This window comes from Desmodus rotundus, chromosome 5, assembly GCF_022682495.2.
Source record: "Desmodus rotundus isolate HL8 chromosome 5, HLdesRot8A.1, whole genome shotgun sequence".
Classification (NCBI taxonomy): Eukaryota; Metazoa; Chordata; class Mammalia; order Chiroptera; family Phyllostomidae; genus Desmodus; species Desmodus rotundus.
In genome coordinates this window covers 21,449,091-21,476,189 of record NC_071391.1, presented here as the reverse complement: position 1 = coordinate 21,476,189, position 27,099 = coordinate 21,449,091, and the positions used below count along the sequence as shown (strand labels likewise).

At 45.2% G+C, this 27,099-nt stretch overlaps 1 protein-coding gene and 1 pseudogene across 15 annotated transcripts in view; both read left to right on the top strand.

The window, feature by feature from the left end:
* Positions 1–4,084: 4,084 nt before the first annotated feature.
* On the top strand, positions 4,085–21,689 carry LOC112303185 (large ribosomal subunit protein uL30-like; annotated as a pseudogene).
* The window catches only part of CD44 (CD44 molecule (IN blood group)), an 84,689-nt gene continuing 79,040 nt past the window's right edge, over positions 21,451–27,099 (top strand). For 4 of the 15 annotated variants that reach the window (XM_053924202.1, XM_024558808.4, XM_045194014.2 and 1 more), the window contains exon 1: positions 21,595–22,051. In XM_053924202.1, coding sequence (XP_053780177.1) covers positions 21,985–22,051 — 67 coding nt within the window. In that variant the 5' untranslated portion in view covers positions 21,595–21,984. Of the gene's footprint in view, positions 21,567–21,594; positions 22,052–27,099 lie in introns of those variants that run through there. The other 11 variants (XM_045194017.3, XM_024558811.4, XM_024558815.4 and 8 more) reach the window with 7 other exon arrangements.

Sequence of the window (27,099 nt, the reverse complement as noted above, 5' to 3'; positions counted from 1 at the left end):
CAAAAAAATAAGCCCATTTAAAGTCCCATTAACTGTTGATAAGAGTGGAGGTGAGTGCCGATTTTACTCGGTACTGTCCAGCATCGCGTATTATCAAGCTTTAATTTTTAAAGATGCATGACAAAAATCTTACCGTCTTAACCTTTTCTAAGTGTATGGTTCAGAGGCATTAAGGACATTCACATTGTTGAGCAACCAATCTCCAAAACTGTTCCATCTTGTCAAACTTAAGCTTTTTACCCACTAAACAACAGCTCCCCATTTCCCCTCCCTCCAGCCCCAGGAAACCGCCATTCTCTTTTTTGTCTCTGTGAATCGGACTATTCTAGAGACCTCACATAAATGAAATCATGCAGTATTTGTCTTTTTGTGACTCACTTCACACAGCACAATGTTCTCAAGTTTCATTCATTCGTCTGCGTTTCTTTTTAAGGCCGAATAGCGTTCCATTGTACATATATGCCCCATTTCACGTATCCATTCATCCACAATGGAAGGGGTTCCTTCCACCTTTTTAGCTACTGTGAACGACCCTGCTGTGAACATGGCTGTGCAGATATCTCTTCAAGATCCCGCTTTCAATCCTTTTGTGCACACACCCAGAAGCAGAATTAGTAGATCCTATGGTAATTCTATGTAGAATATTTTGAGGAACCACCACGCTGCTTTCCAAAATGCCTGCATCATTTACCTCCCCACCAATAGCACACGGAGGTTGCCGTATCTCAGTATCCTTGAGAACATGTGGGATGGCAGCCGTCCTAATGGATGCGAGGTGATAGATCTCTCCCTGGGGTTTTGATTTGCATTTCCCTAATGTTTAGTTCCATTGAGCATCTTTTCACAAGTTTGTTGTTTGAATCTGCTTGAATTTTTTCTTTACATTTTTTTCATTATATTCGGAGGCCAAAGAGGAACTCCTACGCCAACGATGAGATGCTTCCACTGTGCGGTCCCATAAGGACTACCCCAACTTTGCACACAACTGCTGGGGCCTGCACTGAGTTTCGCCTCGGCAGCAGTGGGTGGGGAAAGTTTGTGTTCTGATACCATGCTCATCAGATGCAAGGTTTGCACGGCCCTTCCTAGTTGATGTTATTTCACTTGATCACTGCAGCAGCCTTGCAAGGTACAGAAGGCGGATGAGGAAATTGAAGTTCAGAGATGAAAACACAGAAACAGGAGGAGAGGTTCTTTAAAATCATAACCACTGAAAAAATGCTTAGTGGTGCATAACAGACGTGGCTGGCTGCCTACCCAACATCCACTCCCCCGTTTCTTTTGTGGGAGCCCCAGTTTTGTGAGGGGTGACAGCGAATCTAGCTATGACTCTACAAACAGGTCTAAGACAATCATGGTGCCTACATCCTGCTGCTTACATATTGATTCAGGCCAATGCAGTGTGGAGGGGGTTCTAGGAGCGATTTCTTCATTTTCAAAGAGGTAAAACGGGGACATCATGGCCTCCTCCATTTTTCTGAATGAGGTGGTTCCTGGGTGGGATCCCTGGAATTGCAACATTTGTTTTAGGACCATAAGTGGGACCAGTCTTAGGATGAAGCCAGGAGCAGTTCACAGAGCAGAAAGACAGAATGAACCTGGGTTCAGCATCAGAGTCGCTGATAATAACACAGTAGGATTTTTCCTTCTTGTGGTGTGAAAGAAATGCATGTTCTTATTGCTTGGGCCATTTCAATAAGGATTTTTGTTTGGTTGGTATTTTTTGGATTAATTTTTATTTTGCTACTGGCATCATTTTTATATGATGGGTGGGATTATAAATTGACAAGAAAGCAATGTGAAAATGTGATTCAAGAGCTATAAATGTCAGAGCCCATCCCGGGGGTGCCAACACTGTATCAGAAGAAGGACTGCTGGGGCTACAGGGGAGGCCAGGAGACATGGGAGGAGAGAGTGGGTCTCGCCAGGGCTGGGCGATGGCACAAGGTCCAAATGGTGAGACTGGACCTGCTGCCATCTGTCCAGCAGGTCAACGTGGGATCAAATACTGGTCCAGAATGAAACCTGTCATTCCCTGGCCTAAAAGTACTCCTCGTCTCTCTGATCACCCTTTACCCCCTTTTTTAGACAGTGAGTTTGGAGAAAAACTGAACATTCTCCCCCTCCCCTCCTGCCTCTCCCTCTCTTTCAGGTATGCACACCTTCAGCCAGAGTCCATTCCGGGCTATCATCCACTCTGTGGTGAGTGGGGAAGGCCCGAGGTTTTTTTGGGGGATGTATACTTCAAATTCATTTAGGGGGTAGTATTAGAAAGTTCCCTGTGGCTACACATTTAAGCCTCATTCTTTTCTTTAGCTCTTCCTAGTCATGAAGCTAGTGTCTTAATCGCCATCTCTCTGACTTCTGAACATGTTTCTTATTTGGCTTTGAACTCAGGAAGGAAGGTGGAAAGCATTATTCAAGGAACCCTTCAACGTTAACTCAAACCACAAAATCAAAGTCGGTAAGTACTTAACTGAATACAAAACATCGTATTACATCTACTCTTTCAATCTTCCCATAGGGTCTGCTGCTCCTATATAATTATATTTCCTGCAGGATGCGGGGCAACTGGTTTAAATATGTCTGGTGTGATCTGGAGTGTGGCTTCCAGAGTTAAGAGGGCCAGGGTCCCACAAAGGCCTTTAAAGAACCTTAAAAGAGATCAGGTAAGAACTTGACTAACATCAGACTCAGGATGGACAGTAGATTGGGAAGGGAGCAGGCGAGCTGGGGGAGAGTTATGAGTGGAGTGAGAAGCTCTAAAATAATTTGGCCCGTTGGGTAATGGCAAACCAGCCTGTGTTTGCTTCTAGAAAATACTTGGGTTTCAGCCACGTGGTGTTGACTCAGGTCAGTCTAAGGAACAGAAGAACTGTCAGGGGTAGTCATAGCTGTAGCGGCGGTTGCACTACTACTAATGCTAGCTAAGATATGTGGGATATCAAATATTTCACTTTACTCAATTATTTGATTCACTTCTCACTACCACCCCATGGGTTGAATAGTACATATTAGCCTTCCTTTACATTTGAGAAAATGGAGACATAGAGAGGTTAAGTAATTTGTTCCAGGTCACTCAGCTGGCCGGTGCCAAACCTGGGTTTTCACCCTGGTCACCGGGACTCCACCCTTCATACTAACTGCATATTACAATCGAATACTTCATAACCATTCCCATCCCTGATAAGTTTTCTGAGGAAATACTTCAATAGATGCAAAAAGCTCCATGCCTAACATTTCCACTACAATGTGTTGTACAATTGTGACCAGAGGCGTCAACTGCAATGCGCACCAGCAGGGAAATGGTTTAATACATTCTGCTGCATCCACTCAATGGGATACTAGGCATAATTTAAAACCAGTAGCTGCTGGGGGAGCTGGCGTTGGAAAACGAGCACCGTGGACTACAGCACTGGGGGAACAAAGACGAAAGGAGAATGGCGTGCACGCCATAAAGGCCTCCGTGTCAAAAGGAAAACTCCGTTCACATGGGATAGAAACGAAGAGCAAATATGCAAAAGCAAAAATAACTTTTAATAACAAGTGGGATCCAGCTAATTATTTTTTTTAAACCCAAGAGCGTTTTCAACAGTGCAGAGGCACTACCTTGTCAATCAAACACAGGGCGCTGTAGACAGGATCACGGGTTCGTGCACCAGCTAATTCATTGGTGGGCAGAGGGGACCCTGGGTGTAATAGGGGGAGCTCCATGCAACTCAGCCTCCACCTGGCCAGCACCTGTTAGCCTGACCTTGAGAAACTGCAATTCCTCTCGTTGCCTACTCCCTGGTCTCCTGTAACTTTGAGGTCCTGAGGGCAGGTTCCTCAAAGCATCCTGCAAGGGAGAGAAACTTTGGCTCTGACTTCAGACCATCTGAATCCTGAAGCTCCACCTGAGGAAGTTTTTTGGAACTTGCCCAAGGCACTGGTAACCTCAGTAAGTTGTGGGTGGAGAAGTGCCTGGGGCAGGTGAAGCTGTCTACGCAGTAAACTTTTCTAGAGGAAATGACAGACAAACGAGTAAAGGGAAGAAAAGAGAGAATCAAATGCTGAGGTGTTGGTTGGTTCTTGGATGGTTAAAGCAGAAAAAGGCAGTCTAGGCCTGCGCCAGCTGCCTCTTTTCCAGCTGGAACTGTGGAGGGTGCAGAAGAGAAGACGAAGGTTCCTGATGTGCCAGAAATTCTTAAGAAAAAGCTAAGGAATTTAGCAGAGCTGGAGATCAAGAGCCTGAGAAGGAAGATGCCCAAAAGATGTTTTGAAAGGCAAGGAGGAAGCTTGTCTATGAAAAAGCTAAGCACTATCACAAAGAATACAGGCAGATGTACAGAAACGAGATCCAAATGGCTAGAATGGCATGAAAAGCTGGCAAATTCTATGTACCTGCAAAACCCAAATTGGCATCAGGCTCAGACGTGTTGATGGTGTGAGCCCGAAGTTCCAAAAGGTGCTGCAGCTTCTCTGCCTCCGCCTGATCTTCAATGGCACCTTCGTTAAGCTCCACAAGGCTTCAGTTAACACTGAGGATTGTGGAGCCATATATTGCATGGGGGTACCCAAACCTGAAGTCAGTAAATGGATTGATCTACAAGCGTGGGTATGGCAAAATCAACAAGAAGTGAATTGCTCTGAGAGATAATGCATTGATTGCTCAATCTCTCGGTAAATGTGGCATCATCTACAGGAAGGATCTGATTCATTACATCTACACTGTAGGAAAACGCTTCAAAGAAGTAAAACTTGCTGTGGCCCTTCAAATGATCTTTTCCACGAGGTGGAATGAAGAAAAAGATCACCTTTTTTGTAGAAAGTAGAGATGCTGGTAACAAGGAAGACCAGATCAACAGGCACGAGACCGGGTTCCATCTCTGGCTCTCAACCGTAGGTAAGTCACCGAACCTCTCCGATCCTCAGAAACTTTATCTTGAAGTGGCCATATAACCCTAAATTCAGCTACGTCCCAGGAAGCCTTTCTCCCACAGCCATCCATTAACATAAATGGTTCCTTTGCTGTCCTCCCTTTCCCTCTCCATGGAGATGGGCTCTCCATAACCACTGAGACAGCAAAGCATGTCCTGTGCCTTCCGCATCCATCCCATGCGTGGGATAGCTCCCTGTCCATCTATCTTTCCAGCAAGAAGCCAGAGAAGTTTGTCACTGGCTCCTGAGGAAGGAGGCAGGTGTGACACAGGCCTATCCTGAGGCTGCAGCCACAGCCATCCTACTGCTCGGAGGACGAGTTTCTAGATTGCGTGTCACGGCAGTAGAAACGCATGAGAAGCCTGCTTCTGGCTGTTAGGGGCTGATGCTCTGTGGGTGGGGAAAGAGAAAGGGACAAACCCAGGCTGAGGAGGTGGCAGAGAGCAGACCCAGGTGGCGGAAGAGAGAGTGAAGTTTTTAAAAGGGGGGATAGAGGGTGGAGGGACTGAGCAAAAAGGAAAAAAGACTCATGCACATGGACACCAATGTGGTGATTGTGGGGGTGGGGAGAGTGGGGTACAAGGGGACTACATGGTAATGGAAAAAATACAATAAAAAATAAAAATAAATAACCTTTTCAGGCGGGGATAAATAAAACAAACTTGATTGTGGTGGTGGCTGCATAATTCGGTAGTTGTGCAAGAGGGTGAATTTTATGAAATGTAAATTATACCTCAATAAAATTGTTTTTAAATAATTGGAGAGAAAAAGGGCATAAATGTGGCTGGTGGGGGGAGAAGCCAGTCAAGCGATAGGAATGAAGGCAAGTGGGGAGAAGTTGACCAATGAGGAGGTGAGGAGGGCGGGGAAAGAGGGAAACAACTCAGGAGGAAAACAGATGTTACAAGAAGGGAGAGAGAATGGGGGAGAGAGAGATGAGAGTACTGAGAAACTGATAGAATTCCCATCATGCTCTGCATCCTGCAGCCCTCATCCACCCACGCCCAGCATAGGTACACGGAGGGGAGCTGGCACTGGTCACTGGACATGGGGCTGTTTGTCCATCAGATGAGGTGATGGAAATGCCATTGTCGGTTGTTCATGGAGATACACGACCCACAGTCTGGGGGAGGGGTTCCCTTACCCCACAAGGCGAGGCCACCAGACAGAAAGTTTTCCATTCTTAAGCAAAGGCAAGCCGTGACTTCAACAGTGCTGATCATTATTGGCGTAGCCCCACCTGGACTGGGAGGGGGAACAGGGCTTTCCCCTAGGGAGGCCAGATTAGGTACATCTGGAACAAATACGTCTTCAGTGCATCCTTGCTCTCTAGGTTTTCCCCTCTATTTTTTTTCCTGGGTATTTGGAGTTCTCCTGCCCTTGCCAAACCTGCTGATGAGACACGTTCTGCTAAATTCACTGACCCAGAGGCTAAAGTCACCGATAAGGCTTGAACAGTCCAGATGGTGGATGTTGGGGCATCACCTGGCTGGCAGAAGAGGGACAACAGGACCTTCTCTGAAGGACGTCACATGGTGGCCCTGCCTCTTGCTCCCCAGGTTTGTCACCCTCCCCTCCAAATCACTTTTCAGAGGCCACCTGAATGGGCCACTCACAGCTCTTTAAGACACTTTAAGACCAACGGACTTATCTCTGTGTCTATTAGATTGTTTCAATTTTGTTTGTTCATCTAAGACTGGGCCAGATCCCCATGGGCCCCTTGTCCCACGGAAGTGGGGCAAGGATGGGCGGGATTTCCTCCCAATTTCTGCTGCAGGGACCCCAGCCCAGTGATGGAGAATACCCTCAGGACCGGGGCGTTTTCCTAGGGGTGATGTCAGAGCCACGAAGCAAGTGTGTGTGCATGTCCCTGAATGTGCCAGTTACCTTCGCTGTGTCTTCATATGTTTTCAAAGTAAGATTGTCGTTTGATTCAAAAATAATATATGTTTCTATAACACATGTACAAACCTCTAGTGGAGAAAACTTAAAATTACCAATAATGTAATAATACTATTGTGTTATTTTAAAGAGCCCTCATGTTTTAGAGGTAACATTGAAATATTTACAGATAAAAAGATATGGCATATGGGAGCCAGTGGTGAGGAAGGAAGGAAGTAGGAGGGGCAGGCAGATAAGATGGGCCATGAGCTGCTCACTGCTGAAGCTGGGTGATGGGCATGTGGGACCTTATTAAACTTTTATTACTACTTGTTTGTCTATATTTATGATTAAAATTTGTCATAATTGAAAAATCTTTTTAAAGATTTTTATCTTCCTTTTGTGCCATTTGTCTCCTTCCATTCCCTTATTTGGAAAACAAATCACCAATAATCCCATCTCATATTCTTCCAGTACCTTGTTTTAAATTTTATTTTTCAATATCAGTTGACATTTAATACCATTTTGTTTCCGTTTCAGGCGTGCAGCCTGGTGGCTCAACAATCATATACTTTACCGAGTGCTTCCCCCTGTACTACAAGCACCCGCCTGGCACCATCCACAGTTATTACAATGTCATTGACTGCATTTCCCGTGCTATACTTTACGTCCCTGTGGCTGTTCTGTAGCTACCAATTTGTGCTTCTTAATCCTTTCACCTCTTATGTCCAGTCCCTCCCCTAGGCAACCATCAGACTTACCTCTGTATCTAAGTGACTGTTTCAATTTTGTTAATTCATTTAGTGTGTTCTTTAGATTCCACTTGTATGTGTAATACATGGTATTTGTCTTTCTCTGTCTGACGTTTCACTTACCATTATATCCTCTAAGTCCGTCTATGGTATTGCAAATGATACGATTTTATTCTTTTCTATGGCAGAGTAATGTTCTATTGTAAATATATGGGGAGGCAAAAAACTGGAATTTATTTATAAAAAATTGTGTAATTAATCTTACATTTCAACTTCAGTCACCTTCAAAGTACTCTCCATCTGATGCAACACACCTATTGAGACTTTTTTCCACTGCTCAAAACAGTTTTTGAACTTGTCAATTTTGATGCCTTTTATGCTTCTGCTGTTTTTTGTTTCACCTCTTCCACATCGGCAAAACTTTACCCTTTGAGGACTTTTTTCATCCGGGGAAACGAAAAAGGTCACTTGGGGTGAGATGGGGCGAATAAGAAGGGTGGGGCGCCTGGGGGCATGCCATTTTTGGTCAAAAACTGTGGAACACTCAGTGTGGTGTGGGCGGGTGCACCCATAAACCACCCATTATGAAATGGGCAAATGCATAGAAAGAATCTTAGAAAAAAATTCACTGAAGCTGAACACAGCCTCTCACAACAACACCAGCTGGTACACTGATACAGATGGGTTCCTAGAATGCTCACTTAGCAGGAAAAGGTTATCTTCCAGAAGATAATTCTGGTTTGGGGGCTCCCTCCTTGTATGTACCATAGCTTTTTTATCAACCTGTCTATTGATAGGCACTTGGGTTGCTTCCATATTTTGGCTATTGTAAATGATGCTGCAATGAATATAGGGATGCATATATTCTTTCAAAGTAGTGTTTTCATTCTCTTCAAATCTATACCCAGAAGTTGAATTGCTGAGTTATAAGGCAGTTTTTAAGGAAATTTCATACTGCTTTACACAGAGGCCATACCAGTCTGCATTCCCACCAACAATGCACGAGGGTTCCTTTTTCTCCACACCCTCACCGGCACTTGCTGTTTGTTGATTTATTGATGATAGCCATTCTGGCAGGTGTGAGGTGATATCATAGTTGTAATTTGCGTCTCTCTGATGATTAGTGTCATTGAGCATCTTTTCATATGTCTATTGGCCATCTGTACGTCCTCTTTCTTCCAGCCCTTCTTCTATATGTACATATACACAGAGAGAAATTGTACTCTATTAGGATTTGTTACTATATGTGGAAAACAAAACCTTATTTATTTGGTTAATATTAAAATTTTGCATACTCTATGTCAGAAATTTCAAAATTATGCTCTGCACTGATTTTTTGAAAAATTTCTTTAAAACGGAGGGGGTGTCTGTAAGTCAAATAACTTTGGAGAGAATGGCATACTGTGGTCCCCTCTCTTACAATGAATGTCAGCATTGGACTGTATACTGTTGGAGACTAGGGTGTGTTCATCACTGACCCGCAGTGGCTGGGCACAGTGCCTGGCAGTAGCAAACACTCAACAAATGGTTAATGGGTAAAACAAACAAACAAACAAACAAACAAAAGGAAGACTCTACAGTAAGGAATCTTCTTAACTTATATTTAATCCAATGTTTCCCAAACATTTTGTCCAAGAAAGCCTTTTATTGAGAAGCACCCTTATATTAACAACCCTTGAAATTAGTACTTTTGACGAAATGGTCTCAAAGCATTTTATAAATAGTATTAAAAGTCGTCCCCAAGTTTCCCAAGAAACTTCCCAGAAACTTGGCAGAGAAAGGCACAGGGTTATAGTCTAGGACTACACGGACCATTTTCTTGCCTATAAACTGTGTGCAAGATCTTGGGATTGAACCTGTACTGGCATCCCATTCTCTTCCTTTTTTCCCCAAAACCTTGTCCCATTGTCTGCAGTTGGATTTGCCCAGAGTCCAGATAGAGGATGAAGAAGGAGAGTGAACAAGAGCTCTCAGAACGTGGCTCTCAGTGAGCGAGAGCCAGGCCAGCCTCCTTTGTCATTTTTGCAGCCGGTAGGTGGAATAAGCTAGGGAAAAGTGAGGAAACAGACGCAGACTGGTGTATCTGCTTGAGGAGCTCTGCGTCAGGAGAAGCAGTTGTGGAAAGGACTTGCAAGAGGAGCCAGCGATGGAGAGAGAAGTGCGGCAAAGACAACAGCTTAGACTTCATGTTTTCTTCTTTCCCCTGGACTCCCAGCGGGACTCCATTTTCCAGCTTCCTTGTAGTTCAGCATGGCTAGAGCTGGGTTCTAGTCAATGAAATGTGAGTAGAAGTGATGGTCCCATCCCAACCTTGGCTCATAAGAAAATTTGCAAGAAGTACTTCTGTATGCTCTTTTCCCTTCCACCGACTGAATGGAAACAACCCCAGCAAATTTAGAAGTCATGTGTTGAGAACTGCAGCGCCTCCATCAGCCTCAATTCTCCATCCCTTCCCACCATTCTTTTTACCCAGAATGCCTGTGGGTGTTAGATGGCCCCCTAATAAATGTTTATGTGTTTGAGCCACTATATGTTGTTGAGTTAATTTATGAATAGCTAAAACTGGACAGACAACAAAATACAGAAAGAAAAATCCATCTGAAAGATAGGATGAAAGGTGGGCTAGGGCAGAATCTATAAAGCCAAGAGAAGATGGAATTTAGAGGAGGAATGAATCAACAATAATAGAATGACATCTGGATATAAAGTAGAAGTTGAGACATGAGGAATTTGGCTGGAGATGCTGAACTTTTGAGGATAATTTTTCTCTTTGATTAAAGGAGAAAACCATATGAGGAAAGACCCTTTTTCTTTCTGCCTACCTTCTTTCTTCAGCTTTTGATAGTATCAAGTACGGATTTAGTGCCTGGATCTCTGGCTACTATTTTGTGACATGAGGCAAACAGCATGAGAATGGAAGCTGGCAGGCTAAGAGTGGTCCAGAAAGATGAACAGATTTTGTGTGTGTGACATTGTGATCAAGCTGCTTAACCAACTACTTTTCTCTGTACTTTTTGTTAATAAAACAGTAAAGTCCTTCTTTAAAAAATTATAACTTTAATTTTAGGCCCTATTATATTCCAAATTCTGTTCAGCTAAACAGATATGTTGTTACATTATCTATTTTAATTTTCACAATAGTTAAATAAAGCATTAAATGAGGAACTTAAGCACCAGGAATTGAGTAAATTGCCCAAATTCTACAGCAAATAAATGATGCTCTTTGGCATCATACAAAATTACATCCAAAATTATAAATAGAAAGAGCCAGGTAAGTGCAGAGAGCCCATTTCAGGATGGTGAATGGGGGTGGATTTTAGAAAGAGAAGGGTTTAATGGGCTTGAGGAGAGGAGGATTGAGCAACGGGGGACCATCTAACAAAACTAGCCCTCAAGATCTCACTCAGGTATTCCTTCTTTCTAGAGCCTTTCTGACTACACCAATCTCTCTCACTACTGCTTGAACTTCATTATTTACTACTCCTCATCCAGCTCATTACAACCTGCCTTGGATGGTCACTAGATTTTCTCTAAAGCTGACTTACATCTTTCTTTTTTTTTGCTTGCTTACACTAGGTTCTTCTCAACATTTAGGCACATTTAGGTATTGGAGAATTACCCTTCTCCAGGCTCCTTGCAATTAGATGGGATCATGTGACTAGTTCTAGCCAATGAGTTGTGAGCAGAAATGGCATATATTATTTCTAAGCCAAAGCATTTAATCACTGGTGTGAAGTCTTCTACTGTTCTCTATCCATTATATCAGCAATTGCACTCAAAGGTAGATGCCATAAAATCAAAACACCCAGAATCATTGAGCTACTGCACGGAAGACAGCTGCCTTGAAGAACTGTCTGGCCCTGACTGGTGTGGCACAGTTGGTTGGGTGTCAACCCACAAATAGAAAGGTCACTGGTTTGGTTCTTGGTCAGGGCACATGCCTGGGTTGTGGGTATGGTCCTGGTCAGGGCACATACAAGAGGCAACTGATCGATGTTTTGCTCTCTCTTTCTACCTCCCTTCCTCTCTCTTTAAAAAAAACAACAACAAACAAACAAACAAATAAATAAATAAAGTCTTTTTTAAAAAAAAAGAATTGTCTGGGCACACAGCAGACTTAGCATGGCAAGAAGTCACTTGGGTGGTTGTGTCAAGCCATTGAGATTTTGGTGATGTTGTTACTGTAGCATAACCTAGACTATTCTGACTAATACAACTTCATATTTCATCCTGATCAGAGATGGTAAATGTTGATTATTCATGTTGTCATTGCCCTATCCTACAGTTATGATGTATACTGTTAACTCATCACTGAACCCTTACCAATTGAGCTGAAAGGCTTCAGAATCTTTCTCATCACAGTGACCTAAGCAGTCACAACTAACTAACTGGATCTGGAAAATAAAGGGAAACCCACCCAAATCAGTTCACTGCAACCAGCATGAAGTCCAAACATCTTACCATAGCCTGCAAGGCCACACAAGAGCTGGACCTTACCATCCTCTACCATTTCATTTCCTACCATTAACTTTCTTTTTCACTCTGCTCTGGCCACACTGGCTTTTTCTGTTCCTCAAACCAACCAAGAACATTCCATCTCAAGCCTTCACATTTGCTGTGCCCTCCTTTTTGCAAGCTTTTCTCTCATATTTTTTGCAAGTTTAGCTCAAATGTTTCCCCTTCAGATGGACTTTTCTGCTCACCCTATTAAAGCTACCCTGCACCCTCCACTCACCTCAATAATAATAAAATATGGTTCTATCATTTTCTTTTTGCTGTTGTATTCTTAGGGCTTAGAGTAGTGCCTGGTTCAGAGAGATGCTCTCTGAATATTTCTGGAACTAATGACAGCAACTGATCTGCCAACTCTGACCTAGACCATAATCTTTTGTGGAGAGAGGACAGGCCCAGTTCATCTCCAGCTTTTCCTTGGTGTTAGTTCATGGAGTACATACAACAGGTGTCCATTATATTTTTGATTGATGGTTAGAAGACTTGTACTTCCCTTCATGTCATAGTGGTTTCAAGCCTCTTCTGCATCTTCACCTCTCATATGCTCTCTCAAAATATGTCTTCTTTTTTCTCTCCTAACCCCCAACCACATCCTCTCCTAATTCAGTTCAGTTCAAGTCTTTTTCTTGCTCACGCAATGCCTCCTAAAGCAATAGTCTACCGTGATTGAGGAACAGTATTCAGCACTAAAATGGGCTCTGGCCTGGCCTCACATCCAATCTCAGTACCTATTCCCTTTTCTACAGGGGTTGATGCTAAGCCCTATCAAAACTTGGCTGGAGCTTTACACCTGTTCTTTGGAGCCCAGAAGTTTTACCCTTTGGCTGTTTGGAAGAGAAACAGCTGTTACAATTTGCCAGCTGAAAGGTTTTGCCTTTGAAACAGACTACAAGGCCTGTTCAGACAGAAAGGGGGCTTTCTGAAGAAGTTCTGGGAAGACAAGACTCAGAAGACCTGCCACTCATTTGCATTGCCATGCAACTGGGAACAAATCATCAGAGATGCCTAGATTCTATAACAGGGAAGGAGAAATAATTTCATTCTTTGGGTTAATTGGATGATATGGGGGAAGGGTTGTAGGAGAGGTAAGGTAGTGTTAAGATCCTAGAACTTGGCAACCAAAGGCCTGAAATTAAAATCAGAAGTCTGAATTCAGGACTGAAATATAGGCACATCCCCCATTCATTTGAACCTCTGTTTACTGTAAAACAGGGTGATGCCCACCTGTACTGCAATAGAAACCAGTTTAAGGTACCCGTTTTACCAGTTTAAGGTAAAAAGGGTTTGTTGTAAGCCACAAGGGTGCATCACAGAAATCAGGGACAAGAATGGAATCAGATGTCAAGAATGGACTAGAACAAGGAAGCTGGAAAGTGTCAGAACTCAAGGTTTTCTGTTTTTCTCTGAGTTTCTGCCTTATTCTCCTTTCTCCTGTTTCTCCATCACATGAAGGTATATGGTTACCCCCACAGCTTCCAAATTTGTGTCTTGCATGTTCAGCCACATTCTAATCCCAAATTTCTAAAGACTCTGATTGGCCCAACTTGCACCAGCTGTTCAATAAGTCACGGGCACAAGAGATGGGGTCACATAGTAAAATTATGGCTGACAGGGACTACCTTTAAGCCTCTGGATGCAATATTTACAGAAGGATCTATAATACTGGTATGTGGGCTGGGCCAGCAATCCAGAAATTGTTGAGGAATGAACACTATTTTCTTATTATAGCACCTGAAAGTTTCTAGGCAGGACATACTATCTCACCATAACACTATAGAGAATGAAGGCACAGTCCTACGCAAACCTAAAATTTTCTAGTAAGTAATTAAGGTCTGAGTCTATGCTTTTAAAGTTGACCTATTTTAGAAGTCTAATTTTTCAGTGACAAAAAAACATTCTCCACCCTCTACCTTAACAACCTTCTCTCTATCTTCTCAACTCCAACAAACCTTCCAAAGGAGGTCTTCTGTCTTACAATACACTGACTGGAATAAAATCCAGTAAAAACTAATTAAGACTCCATTGACTTAGCATTTGTGTTAGATCAAGAATCAGGAAGGACTCAAAATTTTCTATTTCTACATCTCTTTTTTTCTTTTTTAAAGTATATTTTATTGATTGTGCTACAGTTATCCCAATTTTTTTCTCCCCATTCTCCCCCTCTTCCCTGAACTCCCAACCCTCCAGCATCCCCACCCGTGCTTAGCCCATGTCCATGGGTTATACATACAAGTTCTGTGGCTTCTCCATTTCCTATACTATTCTTAACCTCCCCCTGTTTATTTTGTGCATACTTATTATGCTTCTTATTCCCTGTACCTTTCCCCTCCATTCTCCCCCCTCACTCCCCACTGATAACCCTCCATGTGATCTCCATTTATGTTATTCTGTTCCTGTTCTAGTTGTTTGCTTAGTTTTTGTTTTGGTTTTTTAGATTCAGTTGTTGACAGTTGTGAGTTTGTGGTTGTTTTACTGTTCATAGTTTTCATCTTCTATTTCTTAGATAAGTCCCTTTAACATTTCACATAATAAGGGCTTGGAGATGATGAACTCCTTTAACTTTACCTTATCTGGGAAGCACTTTATTTGCCCTTCCATTCTAAATGATAGCTTTGCTGGGTAGAGTCATCTTGGATGTAGGTCCTTGCCTTTCATGACTTTGAATACTTCTTTCCAGCCCCTTCTTGCCTGTAAGGTTTCTTTTGAGAAATCAGCTGGTAGCCTTATGGGAACTCCTTTGCAGGTAACTCTCTCCTTTCCTCTTGCTGCTTTTAAGATTCTCTCCTTACCTTTAATCTTGGGTAATGTAATTATGATATGCCTTGGTGTGTTCCTCCTTGGGTCCAAATTCTTTGAGATTCTCTGGGCTTCCTGGAAGTCTATTTCCTTCACCACATTGGGGAAGTTTTCCTTCATTATTTTTTCAAATAAGTTTTCAATTTCTTGCTCTTCCTCCTCTCCTTGGGCACCCCTATGATTTGGATGTTGTAATGTTTAAAGTTGTCCCAGAGGTTCCTAAGCCTCTCCTCATTTTTTTGAATTCTTGTTTCTTCATTCTGTTCTAGTTGGATGTTTATTTCTTCCTTTTGTTACAAATCATTGATCTGTGTCCTGGTTTCCTTCCCTTCACTGTTGGTTCCCTGTATATTTTCCTTTATTTCACTTTGTATAAACTTCATTTCTTCCTTCATTTTCTGACCGAGCTCAATCATTTCCGTGAGCATCCTGATTAACAGTGTTTTGAAGTCTGCATCTGATGGGTTGGCTATCTCTTCGTTGCTTAGTTCTTTTTGTGGAGTTTTGATCTGTTCTTTCATCTGGGCCATATTTCTTTGTCTCAATGTACCTGTTACGTTGTATGGGGCAGAGTCTTAGGTACTTGCCAGGGTGGGGCAGCCCCCTTTGCTACCTCTTGGTGCTGTATGTAGGGGAGGGGTCTGAGAGGGAACAATGCTGCTTGCTCAGCTCTCAGCCAGCTTTCCATCACTTCCCTTGCTTCCCACAACTTCCCACAAGCAGACTATGCCCTTTCAGGTGCTGATTCACAAGTGTGTGGGTTTGTGTACATTCTAGGACTCTGTGGGCCTCTCCAAAAGACTCTCCTGTGAGACTGGGAGTTTCTCCCACTACTACAACCCCCATAGATTTTTAAAGCCAGAGATTTTGAGTCTTTAGTTTCCTAAGCTGAAACCCTGGGTTTCTCAGTCTGTCTCGCTCCCCAGTTGTTCTTCCTGGCTTAGCCGCGCATAAATGTGGGACCATCTGGTCAGCCAGCCCCCGCCTCGCCTGTGCAGTCCTCTGCCTTGCCTTCTTTCTGCCCCTGTCTCTGCCCCTCCTACCAGTCTGGATGAATGTTTCTTTAACTCCTTGGTTATTGGACTTCCATGCAGTTTGATTTTCTGGTAGTTCTGGCTGTTTTTCGTTTTTAAATTCGTTGTTATCCTTCTTTTGGTTGTGTAAGGAAGCAAAGCATTTCTACCTATGTGTCCATCTTGGCCAGAACTTTCTATTTCTACATATTTTAATAGCAAGAAAGATTTCCTCTAAGTGAAATGAGGATGTGAGTCTGGATAAGTCACCTAATTCCCTGAGCCTCAATTTCCTTATCTGTAGAATGGGGATAAACTTTTCATAGGGTTATTGTGACAATTAAATGCCATTAGGTTTGACCTGTACTGAGTCAATTTGTTTGGAGAGGAGAGATGATTAAATAAGAATTTGTTACTACATGTACTTAAAAGGAATACAATTACATTTCTTTTAAATAATAGTGCATACAGTTATATTCTTTCATTTGTCCTCCTCCCAATTAGCTTGTACATTAAAATATGCATCATTAATTCAAATTTCATCTTCAAAAAATTCACATTTCTGAATTAGTTGCCATCTAATTGTGCGATTTGGTCCTATTAGAATACTATTTCAACACCTGGAGTTCCTGAGTAAAACCCATTTTGCAACTGATATGGACAGATCTAGAATCTAGAGGCATCTTGTCCCCTTGGAAATTCCAGGGTGCAGCAGTTCCACTGACCACTTTATTTGTCATAATTTGAAAGCCTTAGTAATTCTAAGGCTTCCCAGCTCCATGCTCATGTCTGGTTAGCTTGAGACTAATTTGTCATTCGATGTCATTTATTTAGCATGAAGATTGCTTCCTAAATTACTGGCGTATTCAGACTTCCCGAATCATTATTTCTGGACAACTTTCTTACCACTGCTCATTTGCATGTGTAGAATTCATACTGAGAAGGTAAACTAAGAACGGATTTTTTTTTTTTTGAGTTAAAGTTTAACTGGAATGGCATTTTCTCTTTACCTTGCCAGGTTGCTCCTTCTCTGGGACACAAAATTGAATGCTGTCCCTTTAAAAGAGTCTAGTGGCCCACAGTGTTTATAATCCTCAAATTCCACGGCTCAGGCTCACGTCTTCCACTCTTGCTCCACACAATCCTCTTCACATTTGGTTTAGATTTGACCTTTCTTTGCTTAAGAAGAACAAGATTTATTACTAGTCAGAAGCCAGTGAGCCCCAATATTTAGAAAAAAATAAACAAACACTAGTCTGCTCGAGCGAACCCCTCTGTGGCTGTGGCTCCACTGGGTCGTCTGAAAGAGGTCACCCAGATACGACACTGCTGCTTGCATCTGCCTAGAAAGTGTCTAAATCCTTCTGCCTACTGGCTCGTGTGATTCCCGAAGTCACCCTCGCAGGGGTGTCCCACCCACGGCCCGTGGGCTGCGTGCAGCTCAGGATGGCTACAAATGCGGCCCAACACAAAATTGTAAATTTACTTAAAACATTGAGATTTTCTGTGATTACGTGTCACAGTGCATTTAATGAGTGGCCCAAGACAACTCTTCTTCTTCCGGGGTGGCCCAGAGACGCCAAAAGGTTGGACAGCCCTGCGTCTAAAGTGTGTTGGGCGGAAAAAGAACGCGTGTCATTTATGCATTTCTGTAATGTGTGCTTACTGAGCAGACCACTTGTGCCAGACACAGAGAACTGTCAGGTGCTGAGTGTGTATTAGTGCCTGAGACAGACAGACAGACATGTCCGGTCCTCAGGTAGGAGGGTGGGGCATGAGTCCCACCATCAGGCAGGCATCCCTCTAAAAGTCTTGATGCCTTTCACTTACTAGGCAAAACCAACTGTGGGAAAGGTCTTCTTAATCTTATTTTCTGGATGGGAGACTGGAACTCTCAGAGGTTAAGTGACCTGAGTAAAGTCACCGGCTGGTAACAGGGAGAGCCGGTGCTCAGATGTGAGCTTTCTCGGTCCAGGGCTGCTGATCGCATCCTGGGTTCTTTCCAAAGATGTGATCTCATGGCAACCCGAATCAATTCAAGCTCTCTTTTTCAGTTTCCCACATCCCATGGTTTGGCTTAGAAAGGTATCTGGTGAGATACCAGACAGATCTTCACCATCTGAAACTAGTAACTGTAAGGATTTAATCCTTATGGAGGCTCAGAGAGGAGCAGGGCAAAGTTTTTGTGAGACCAGCGTAATGGGTGGGATGTCTGGACTGGAAGGAAGATGAGAGAGGAGCTCAGAGAGGTGAGCCAGGAGTTCCCTAAGACTGGCCCTGACTCAGCAAGTCGCCTGGTCAGATTGACATGAGTCCGTTGTGGTTGGGGGTGAACAACCTCACTAAGCTATCGGGAAGCAGGCAGGCTGAAGAGTGCCCCCGGGGAGAAGAATCCTAATTACAATCCCTAGAATTTGCATGCCCCTCCGCCGTTTACAAAGCAGGGGCGGGCGACCTGCTTCTTCATTTCCAGATTGTTGGCTGTGCAAATACAGAAGGGGCCGGGGTTTGAGATGACCTCGGGTAGGAGTTTTTATATATTTAAAAAAAGTAAAATCCTTTGTCAAAATGAAATCACACAGTAGTCTAGTGGATAAGATTGGTGTAAGTGGAACTTCTGTGCTTGGGGTGGGGACAGGAGTGAGGGAGGCACAGCCCATGTGTAAGACTTTGCTTTGACCTCTCTGTTTCTGAGGGGTCTCCGAGGAACCTCCAAGTTCCATGAAACACAGTGAGACAAATATCATTTCTGGCAAATATCCACCCCGCTTCACACCCCTCCTCCAAAAAAGGAAAGCTGAATGCCCTGGATGTAACATGTATGGGGCCTCTCGGTCTAGGATTCTTTCCATGGAATTCACCAGAACTGGTTTCTCAGGTAGTTAATGCCTGAGGATCTGCCTGGGAGCCAGTTTGACCTCCAGTTGTTTTGGGAAGGCATCTTCACAGACAGCAGCAAGGTCAACTCTCTGACTCCTGAGAGCATTTTTCAAAGGGTCTGCTCTTCAGGTGGGGCTCAGAGGCACTGCCTTCATTTTTCAGACAGGCCACCCCTTGAATCACAGAATGCCAGCTGAGTGGTTGGGGAGCAGGTTCAGTGATTTTGTTTTAAGTCCCAAACCCTCTCCCTGAAAGTGTAAGAACAGCAGCCTATCGGGACACAGGCTCTCCCCAACTCAAAAACTTACACTAGTATTGGCGGAATGTGTGTTACCCTCCAAAATTCATATGTTGAAATCCTCACTTCCCAGTGTGATGGTTTTAAGAGGTGGGGCCTTTGGAAGGTGAGGAGGATGCAGCCCTTTCAGAATGAGATTAGTGCCTTTGTAAGAAGAGACACACAGAAGATCTAGCTCCCCCCTCTCTTCCTCCTCCCATCCTGTGAGGTCAGGAGAAGATGAGCCCCTGCAAACCAGGAAGAGTGTTCTCACCAGAACCCGATCATGCTGGCACCCTGGTCTCAAACTCCCCAGCCTCCTAGCTTTCAGAAATAATTCCTGCTGTTCAAGTCACCCAGTTTATGATATCCTATTCTTTAGCCCAAATTGATTAAGATAGGGGTGATGGCTGCATAATTTGTTGAATGTACTAAATGCTACTGAATGGGTAACGTGATAAATGTTACATTATGTGTATTGTAGCACAAACATAACTACAACAACAATATAATAATAAAACTTACATAGGCTCCCTATTTCCTAGGGATCAAGTTCAAACTTCCTGGTATAGTTTACAACCTGGCCCCTGCTTACATCTCTAGCCTCATGTCTCACTGTGTCCCTCAGACTCTTCATCTGATCAAATGTTCAAGCTCCTCTCCATCGCCTCAAAAGCCATGTACTTTCATGTTTCTGTGTTCGCTCACCATCTTGCTCTTCGTAATAATAGCAAACACATATGTAGTGCTTACTATATGTACATATACATATCTACCTAGGGCTTAGTATATGCAGAACTCTTGATTCATTTAATCCTCACCAATTCTATGAAAGAGACACCGTTACTAACCTCATTTCAGGCTTGAGGAAATGGAGGCACAGAAAGGCTAAGTGACTTATTCAAGGTCACACAGCTTGTAAGCAGCTAAGGCAAGGTGTGAATCCAGGCAGTGTGCGTCCTGAATCCTTGCTACTGACACTATGGACTACTGCCTGTAGATAGTTTGTCCCTACGGATCTTCTGAAGAATTTCTTCCCCTTCTTCAAGACCTGGTTCAAATATCACTTCCACTGTGAGGAGCCCCTTGCTGTTCCCCAGGAAAGGATGCAATTCTTTTTTCTAGGATCGATAGCACTCTGAACACACATATTTTATGGGAACAGTCTGCTCGGGAGTCTGGTTCCCTACCAGAGTGTAAGGCCCCTGAAGGCAGGGCAGGTCTTATTTCTCCTGACGTCTTTGAGCGCTCACTACACATTTGATGAATTAAAGATGGCTGAGTGGCCCTGGCCCAGTGGCTCAGTTGGTTGGAGCATTGTCCTATACAGCAAAATGTTGTGGGTTCAATCCCTGGTCAGGGCACATGTGGAGGCAACCAGTCAGCTGTTTCCCTCTCTCTTAGACCAATAAACATATCCGTAGGTGAGGATTAAAAAAAAAAAACATGACTGAGTACACTTGCTCTCCATTTTTCAACTTCTTTCAGTAAATAACAAAATCAAAAGGGAATTATATTCCCTCAGAAATTCTGACATGGCTCCTTCAGGGTCTGGCCGTAATCACTGGTGACCACTACCATTTTCTGTGTGGCTCCCCAGGCAAGAAGTCCGTCCAGATTTACTTTCAGTGGCCCACATTAACAACAAAGACTCCTGTCAATTTTCCAATATTAAATCACAGTACAGTGGAGGTGGATATGAAATGGTAATGCAAATATAATTTTCAAATTGAAAATGCCTCTCTGAAGAATATGACAATCTCCTTCCTTTTTGAGATTTACTGGGTAGGATAGATGGGGGGAAATGGATTAACGTTTGTACACATAGGTATATAAATGGGAGCAAGAAAGAATGGATGGAAGTGTGGGTGGATGAGAAGATGGATACAATGATGAGGGGATAAGGGATGATGGTGAACGATGGATGGATACACTGATGAACAGATATGTGGGTGGATGGTTGGAGAAGAGGGTAGTGAATAGGTGGGTGTGGGCTTATGAAGCAATGTGGAAAAATGTATGCAAAGTAATGAGAAATTGTAAGGGAAGGCGGTTGGATAGATGAAAGGACGTGTGGTTGAACAAATGGGTGGACAGGAGGATGGAGGGATGTAAGGAAAGATGGGTAAATGGATGAATGGGTGGAAGGAAGAATGTTGGGGAGGATGGATGAGAATGCGGGCGAATGGATGGGTGAATGAATGGTAGGTGAATCCAGGTGCCAGAGACTGGAGGATACACAAGGGTTAGTGGCGCCGAACGCCAGCCCCATGGCTGACCATCTTCTTTCTCTGAACAGCCCTGATAGGAAGCAAAATCCACCTGCGCCATGTGGACTTGGCGGCTCTTCCTCTCTCCCCCGGGAAGAACCGCAAGCTCTCCACCCCTCCTCCCCACGCTGGGCAGGGAAGCGCCGCTATCGCGGCTCCTCTCCTAAAATATCCAGCTGCTTGTGAGACCCAGAGAGAACCATCCTCGGCCAGATTCAAAGACAAACTTAGCGGAGAGGAGAGGCCAGAGGTCGAACCCAGTGAGGTGAGGTTTCAGAACTCAGTCATCTTCTTTCTTGAGGCCGCCCTCCCAGCCGGCACCCTCCGCCTGGCAACCCGCCGCCTTCCCCCGCGCACGCCCAGGAAGTGCCGATTTACATTGTCCTAAGAAAACGCGGTGGAAGCCCGGGGGCCGTTCAGAGGAGGGCCAGTACGTCTTTAAACCTCTGCCCGCTGCTTAGTCACAGCCCCCTCGCTTGGGTGTGTCCTCGCTTGCTCCCTCCCTCCCTCCCTCTTAGTCAGCTCTTGAATAAAAACTGCAACCGACTTCCGAGGCGCTCTCATTGCCCAGCGGGACCCCAACCTCTGACAGGTTCGGGCCGCCCTCCTCGCCCTGTCCCCCAGCCCAGTGCTCCGAGCCCCTCCGGCGCCGCTCGCTTGCTCTCTGGGTCCATTCGTTCGCCATGGACAAGATTGGGTGGCGCGCAGCCTGGGGACTCTGCCTCTTGCAGCTGAGCCTGGCGCAGATCGGTGAGTGCCCTCGGGGGCAGCGGGAGGGAGTGGCCGGAGGGGTCGGACAGATCCGCCAGCCGCGTTGGAGTTGGTCCTGCGAATGGAACCAAGGGCACGGCGTGCTCTGTGTGGTTGGATTTGCTTAAGGAAGACTAAGATTTGCGCTAAATTGTTGGAGAGTTTGTTGATGGGAATACCATTTTATTGAAAGGAAGAGAAAGAGAGAAGAAAGTTCGCCGGCAGGCTGCGGACGCGCCGTTTTGGGCGAGGTCCCCAGAAGCTGATCACAAGGCAGAAAGTAACTGTACTCCTGGATGCGCTGTAGCCGGTGTCTGGACCAACAGGCTCCTGTCCCAAAGGCGCTTGAATCGTGGCTGGGCTGTGACTGAGGCAGGGCAGGGGCAGGGGTGGGGCAGGGGCTGTTAGCAAACTGGCCGGAGGTGGGCACAGTCGCGGGTATGAGAGAGAGCTGGTGGCAGTGAGCTTTCCAGGAAGGGGTGGCTGCCTATTGAACCTGGGTTTCCAAGCTCCTACAGTTGGCTCCAATCACTGGCTATCTTCGTGCTAGTGGGAACTTGAACCACCTCTGTGGGGGAGGTTCTGGGTCTCCACGAGGTCTCAGCGGAGGTGGGGGGGGGCGGGGGAGGGCAGGGAGTGTGAGCCTGAAAGGCAATGACTAGGCCAGCTGCTCAGTCCTCCTGAACTCCTGTTTCTGCCAATCAGTTAGGGGAAATCCAGACAGTAACGTGGCTAATATTTCCTGCCTGGAAGCCTTGGAGGAGCAGCGGGAGCCTGGGCACCAAGGTGGCATCACGGGCCTTGGGGCTGGTGCTGCCGCCAAAATTCCATCCCGACAGGGTCCGTGCCTTTCAGTGTTTGTGGAGGGGTGGCTGCGTGTGAGGTATTCTGGTGGGGCTGAATTCCAAGTATTCCTTTTCTTTGTCTATATATGTACAGATAATTACATGGCTGATTTGCTTATCACTAGCAAAATTAATTTTTCTTTTAAGAAGTGCCAGCTGGGTCATTAAGCCAGCTCAGCCTATGGTTAATTCTACTCAGCAAGTATTTATTAAACCCGGCTCTGGGGGTACCAGTCCTCTCTGGGTACTTTAGACGGAGGATAAATGGGGGATCTATGATGAGATTCCTGAAAGAGATAATAATACTAGAAACGATGGCACCGGCAAGCATTTATTGCTCCCGTTTGCTATGCCAGGCACTGTGTTAAATTCTTTACGTGTGCTGTGTCACTTTACCCGCGTGCTGGCCCACTGAGATGTGTTCTGTCGCTAGCCCTGCTTTACTGGAGGGAAACAAACTGAGGCCCAGAGAAGTTAAATGACTTACGTGTGTTCACACAGCCAGAGGACTGGCGCCCGTGTAAACCCAGGCCCACTAGTCTGTTCTCAGTCACAATATGCTAGGCTCTATGTACGTATGGCAGGGACAAAATCGACAAGGATTTCGGGGAAGGGGGGCTGAGATGGATGGACCAAAGGCCTTAGCAGAGGCTGAGACTAGAGATCCAAAGAGCCCTTGAAAGGAGGAGAGGGGAGAGAAGAGGGAAACTTGAGTGCAGGGAGAGCCCTGGGGCTGGCCTTGGAGAAGGAGGGCCTCTGAGAAGTTAATTTGCATGTTACCTTCTGGTAACTTCTTCTGGTTTGCTTCTGAGGATTCTGACTCACCACCCCTGCCAACTGGTCTGCCTTATTCTTTTAAAGGACCCCATCCCCAAATATGTGGCATTGCCCTGACCCGTGAGGCTCTCCCAGAGAGCAGCGGGCTCACTCCTACACCATGTTGCCGTGGTCCCTTTAGGCAGTGTTGTTTGGAAGAAGCACAAAAAAGTGCCAGTAGCAATAACTGCCTGGACCCTGGCTTGGAAAATTGTTTGGAAGGAATTAAGACTTGGAAAGGAGAGAGACATGATTTACCAGTGGGCTTGGGCTGGGCAGGCAGATAGCGGAAGGAGAAAGAGGCGCGGAAGGAAAGGAACTCTTGCTGGCCCATTCTGAGAGGGGGGAAGGGGGTGGGCTCCAGAAGACAAGACAAAACTTTGGAAAGGGGCAAGGCTTCCCGGAGGAAGAAAGTTCCAATCTCCCTATCAGAAAGCAAAAAGTAGAGAAATGTCTAAATGTAGTTAAACAATACTGGACCCAGAAACTCTGAGCTAGCAAACAGATACCTTGAACTACTGTATTTTGCAGACTATGTGATGTACTGTACCGTAAGACACACCTAGGTTTTAGGGGAAAATATGAAAAAAAAATTGAAGCAAAAAAATGTGATCCTGCTCCTGCCTCCTGTGACCCCACTCCACTGCCTCCCCCCACCCCCCACAGCAAGCCAGGTAAGCTACATTTGGACTATAAGATGCACCCCCCATATTTGGGGAGGGGGGGAAAGTGTGTCTTATAGTCTGAAAAGTACGGTAGTTGTCATACGTGGGAGAAGGAGAGTGGCCCTGAGTGAAGGGCAGGTGGGATGAGCTCTCCTGCCCACATCTATCACCTCCTCCTGTCCACTGTGGGCCAGAGGTCTTGCTAGGGATTCATGCCCCTAGTGTTGAGAAAGAGGTGCATCTGACAGCCCTGGGGCTTGGGGCTGGCCTGTGCTCTCTGCTTACTCTGAGCATTAGAGACCCCTCTTGGGCATAAGGGCTTTGGCTCTATTTTCCCAGGTGAAGGAGCAAGGAAGCAATGCTCCATCACTGCTTGAAGTTCACAGCAATTAATTCAGTTATTCCCCAAACATACATTGGACATCTACTTCCTGCAAAGGCAGAGCGCCAGGTAGGCGTGTTTGAGGCTGGCAGCTAGTAGGAAAAGGTTCCGTTTTCTTTCAAATTGCACCACGGAGGAGGGAATGCTGGGCAGCATGGAATTCTTCGTTTATGACAGCTCTTTTGTATTCATTCAATAAATATTTCTTGACTCATTGTCGCAGACTCAGAGACGGGACTCCCAAGGATCATTCAGAAAAATCCCTTCTTTTTCCCTAGAAGGAAACAGACCCTGGAAGAGAGGCATGACTTCCCCGCCCTCTGACAGAATGTTAGGGAAGGACACTCTTCATACTTACGGTCTCTGAAATACCACTGTCATCTACGGCCATGAGCCACACTTCTGCCCCCTGCAGTGGGTGGGCAGGGTGTGGTCTATTGGGGTTTCGTGCCTTAAATACCATCTTAAACACTCATTGCAATTTTTTATTTTGCTCCACAATATACATATTTTGAGTTTAATCTAAAATAATGAGATATCTCTTTCTTACCATAAAGCAAAGATGATGCTCACTGAAGAGTTTATGCACTGTCCTGGGGCTTCCAGGGCCTCCCGGGCTATTGTTGGATCCCTTGGAGTTAGGAGCACCCCAGTTTTAAAAGCTTGACACTCAGCTATTGCACCATAGGCTCCTGTGCAAAGCAGTGTCCTAGGTCCCCAGGAAATAGCATTTACGAGCACCAACTCTATGCTAGGCATTCAGCGACGGGGATAGCGCAGGTTGTCTTATAGACACCTCGCAACAGCCTACACACATTTAACACTCTCTGAACTCCGTTTTCTAGACAAAGAAATTGAGGCTCAGGGAGATGGCATGACTGTCCCGAGGACTTGCAGCTAGTTAAGTGGTGGAGCTGGGGTCCCCCGTTATCTGACATCCCCGTGTTAGACTCCACAGCCTCTGTTGCTTTGATTCATTACTTTGCCTCTGGCAGACTTTGTAAATCGTGTGTGGTTCTCCCACCCTTCCTTTCATCCCTATGGCCAGCTAACGTGCCGCCCGGCCTGAGTGTCTTCCCTCGGCCCCAGCAGGCTATGGGGCTCTTCCTGCCCTGGCCTGGGTCTCCGCAGGTTTGGCCACAGCTGTCAAGAGATGCTAACCTAATTATTTATCACTAAAATAATTCCATAACATTATCAGAGTCCGGCTGCCCTTCTAGACAAGCTCTCATTTGCAGGCTTGGAGAAAAGGGAGAGGCTGCTCCTTGTCTCAGAGACAAGTTAGGACAATGCCCTCTGTGTGAAAATTGAGGAATAGGCCCTGCCCGGCAGAGCCTGTCACGTGGACCTGCACGCATTTAGGTGCATTGACCCAGAAAGCCCCCTCAACACGTGCCCTTTGGAAACCCACAGTGTTTAGCAGGTTGTATGAGCCTTAGTAAGGGAAGGTCTTAAGGACCTAGGATGACGCAGCTCTCTACAAAAGTCAAGGATCTGGAACTGAAAGCTAGTGAGGAGCTCCACGTACAAGTGGCCACCCAAGTGAGACTGCAGATCAGCCTGTGACATCAGGTGGTTCCAGGCTGGGGTCCCCTGACAGAGCGGAGGGGGTGGGAGGTAAGCTGGGCCTCCACAGCAGTCAGTCCCGGCTGGGGCTGGGGCTGGGGCTGGGGCTGGGGCTGGGGCTGGGCTGAGATAGGGGCTGAAGTTGTGTTTCCCCAGCACCTCTGGTTTAGCAGACTCCACCCAGAGCCTAAAAGGGAAGTGGCTCTCGTAAAAGAATGAGTGAAGCAGGTGCAGATGCTGCCAGACAAAGCGCAGTTCACAAAGGGGATCTTTTCTGCCTCGGAGAAATTCTGGGGTTTTGCACGGAAAGAAACTGATGACTCAATTTCCTTTGTGTTGCTGCTTAAATGGGAAGCACACAAATGTTCTTTAGAATTAGCAGGGTAGCTTAGTCCTTGCTACCTTTCATTTAAACCCCACTTTGCACTTACTTAGGAAGTTGAAATTTGCCTTAAATGTGTACTCCCCCTACACTGGCCAACAAGGGTGTGGGAAGCCAGCCCAATTTCCAGAGTCAGGAAGGGGTGCTTTCTGAAGTTCGTGTTTGTGGATCTGGCCTGGCATGGGCACAGTGGTTGTGCATTCCAGACTTCCCAGGAGAGCTGGGAGTTCAAAAATGCAAATACTCTACCAGGTGATACATACTGTATACTTTGACTAAATATGTATATATTTTTCTACAAATAAATGCATGGCTTGGTGTGATTAGAAGTCAAAAACTTTGTAACACTTTTTGCATAAATAAATTCACATCTTCACAACTCCTTAATCAGT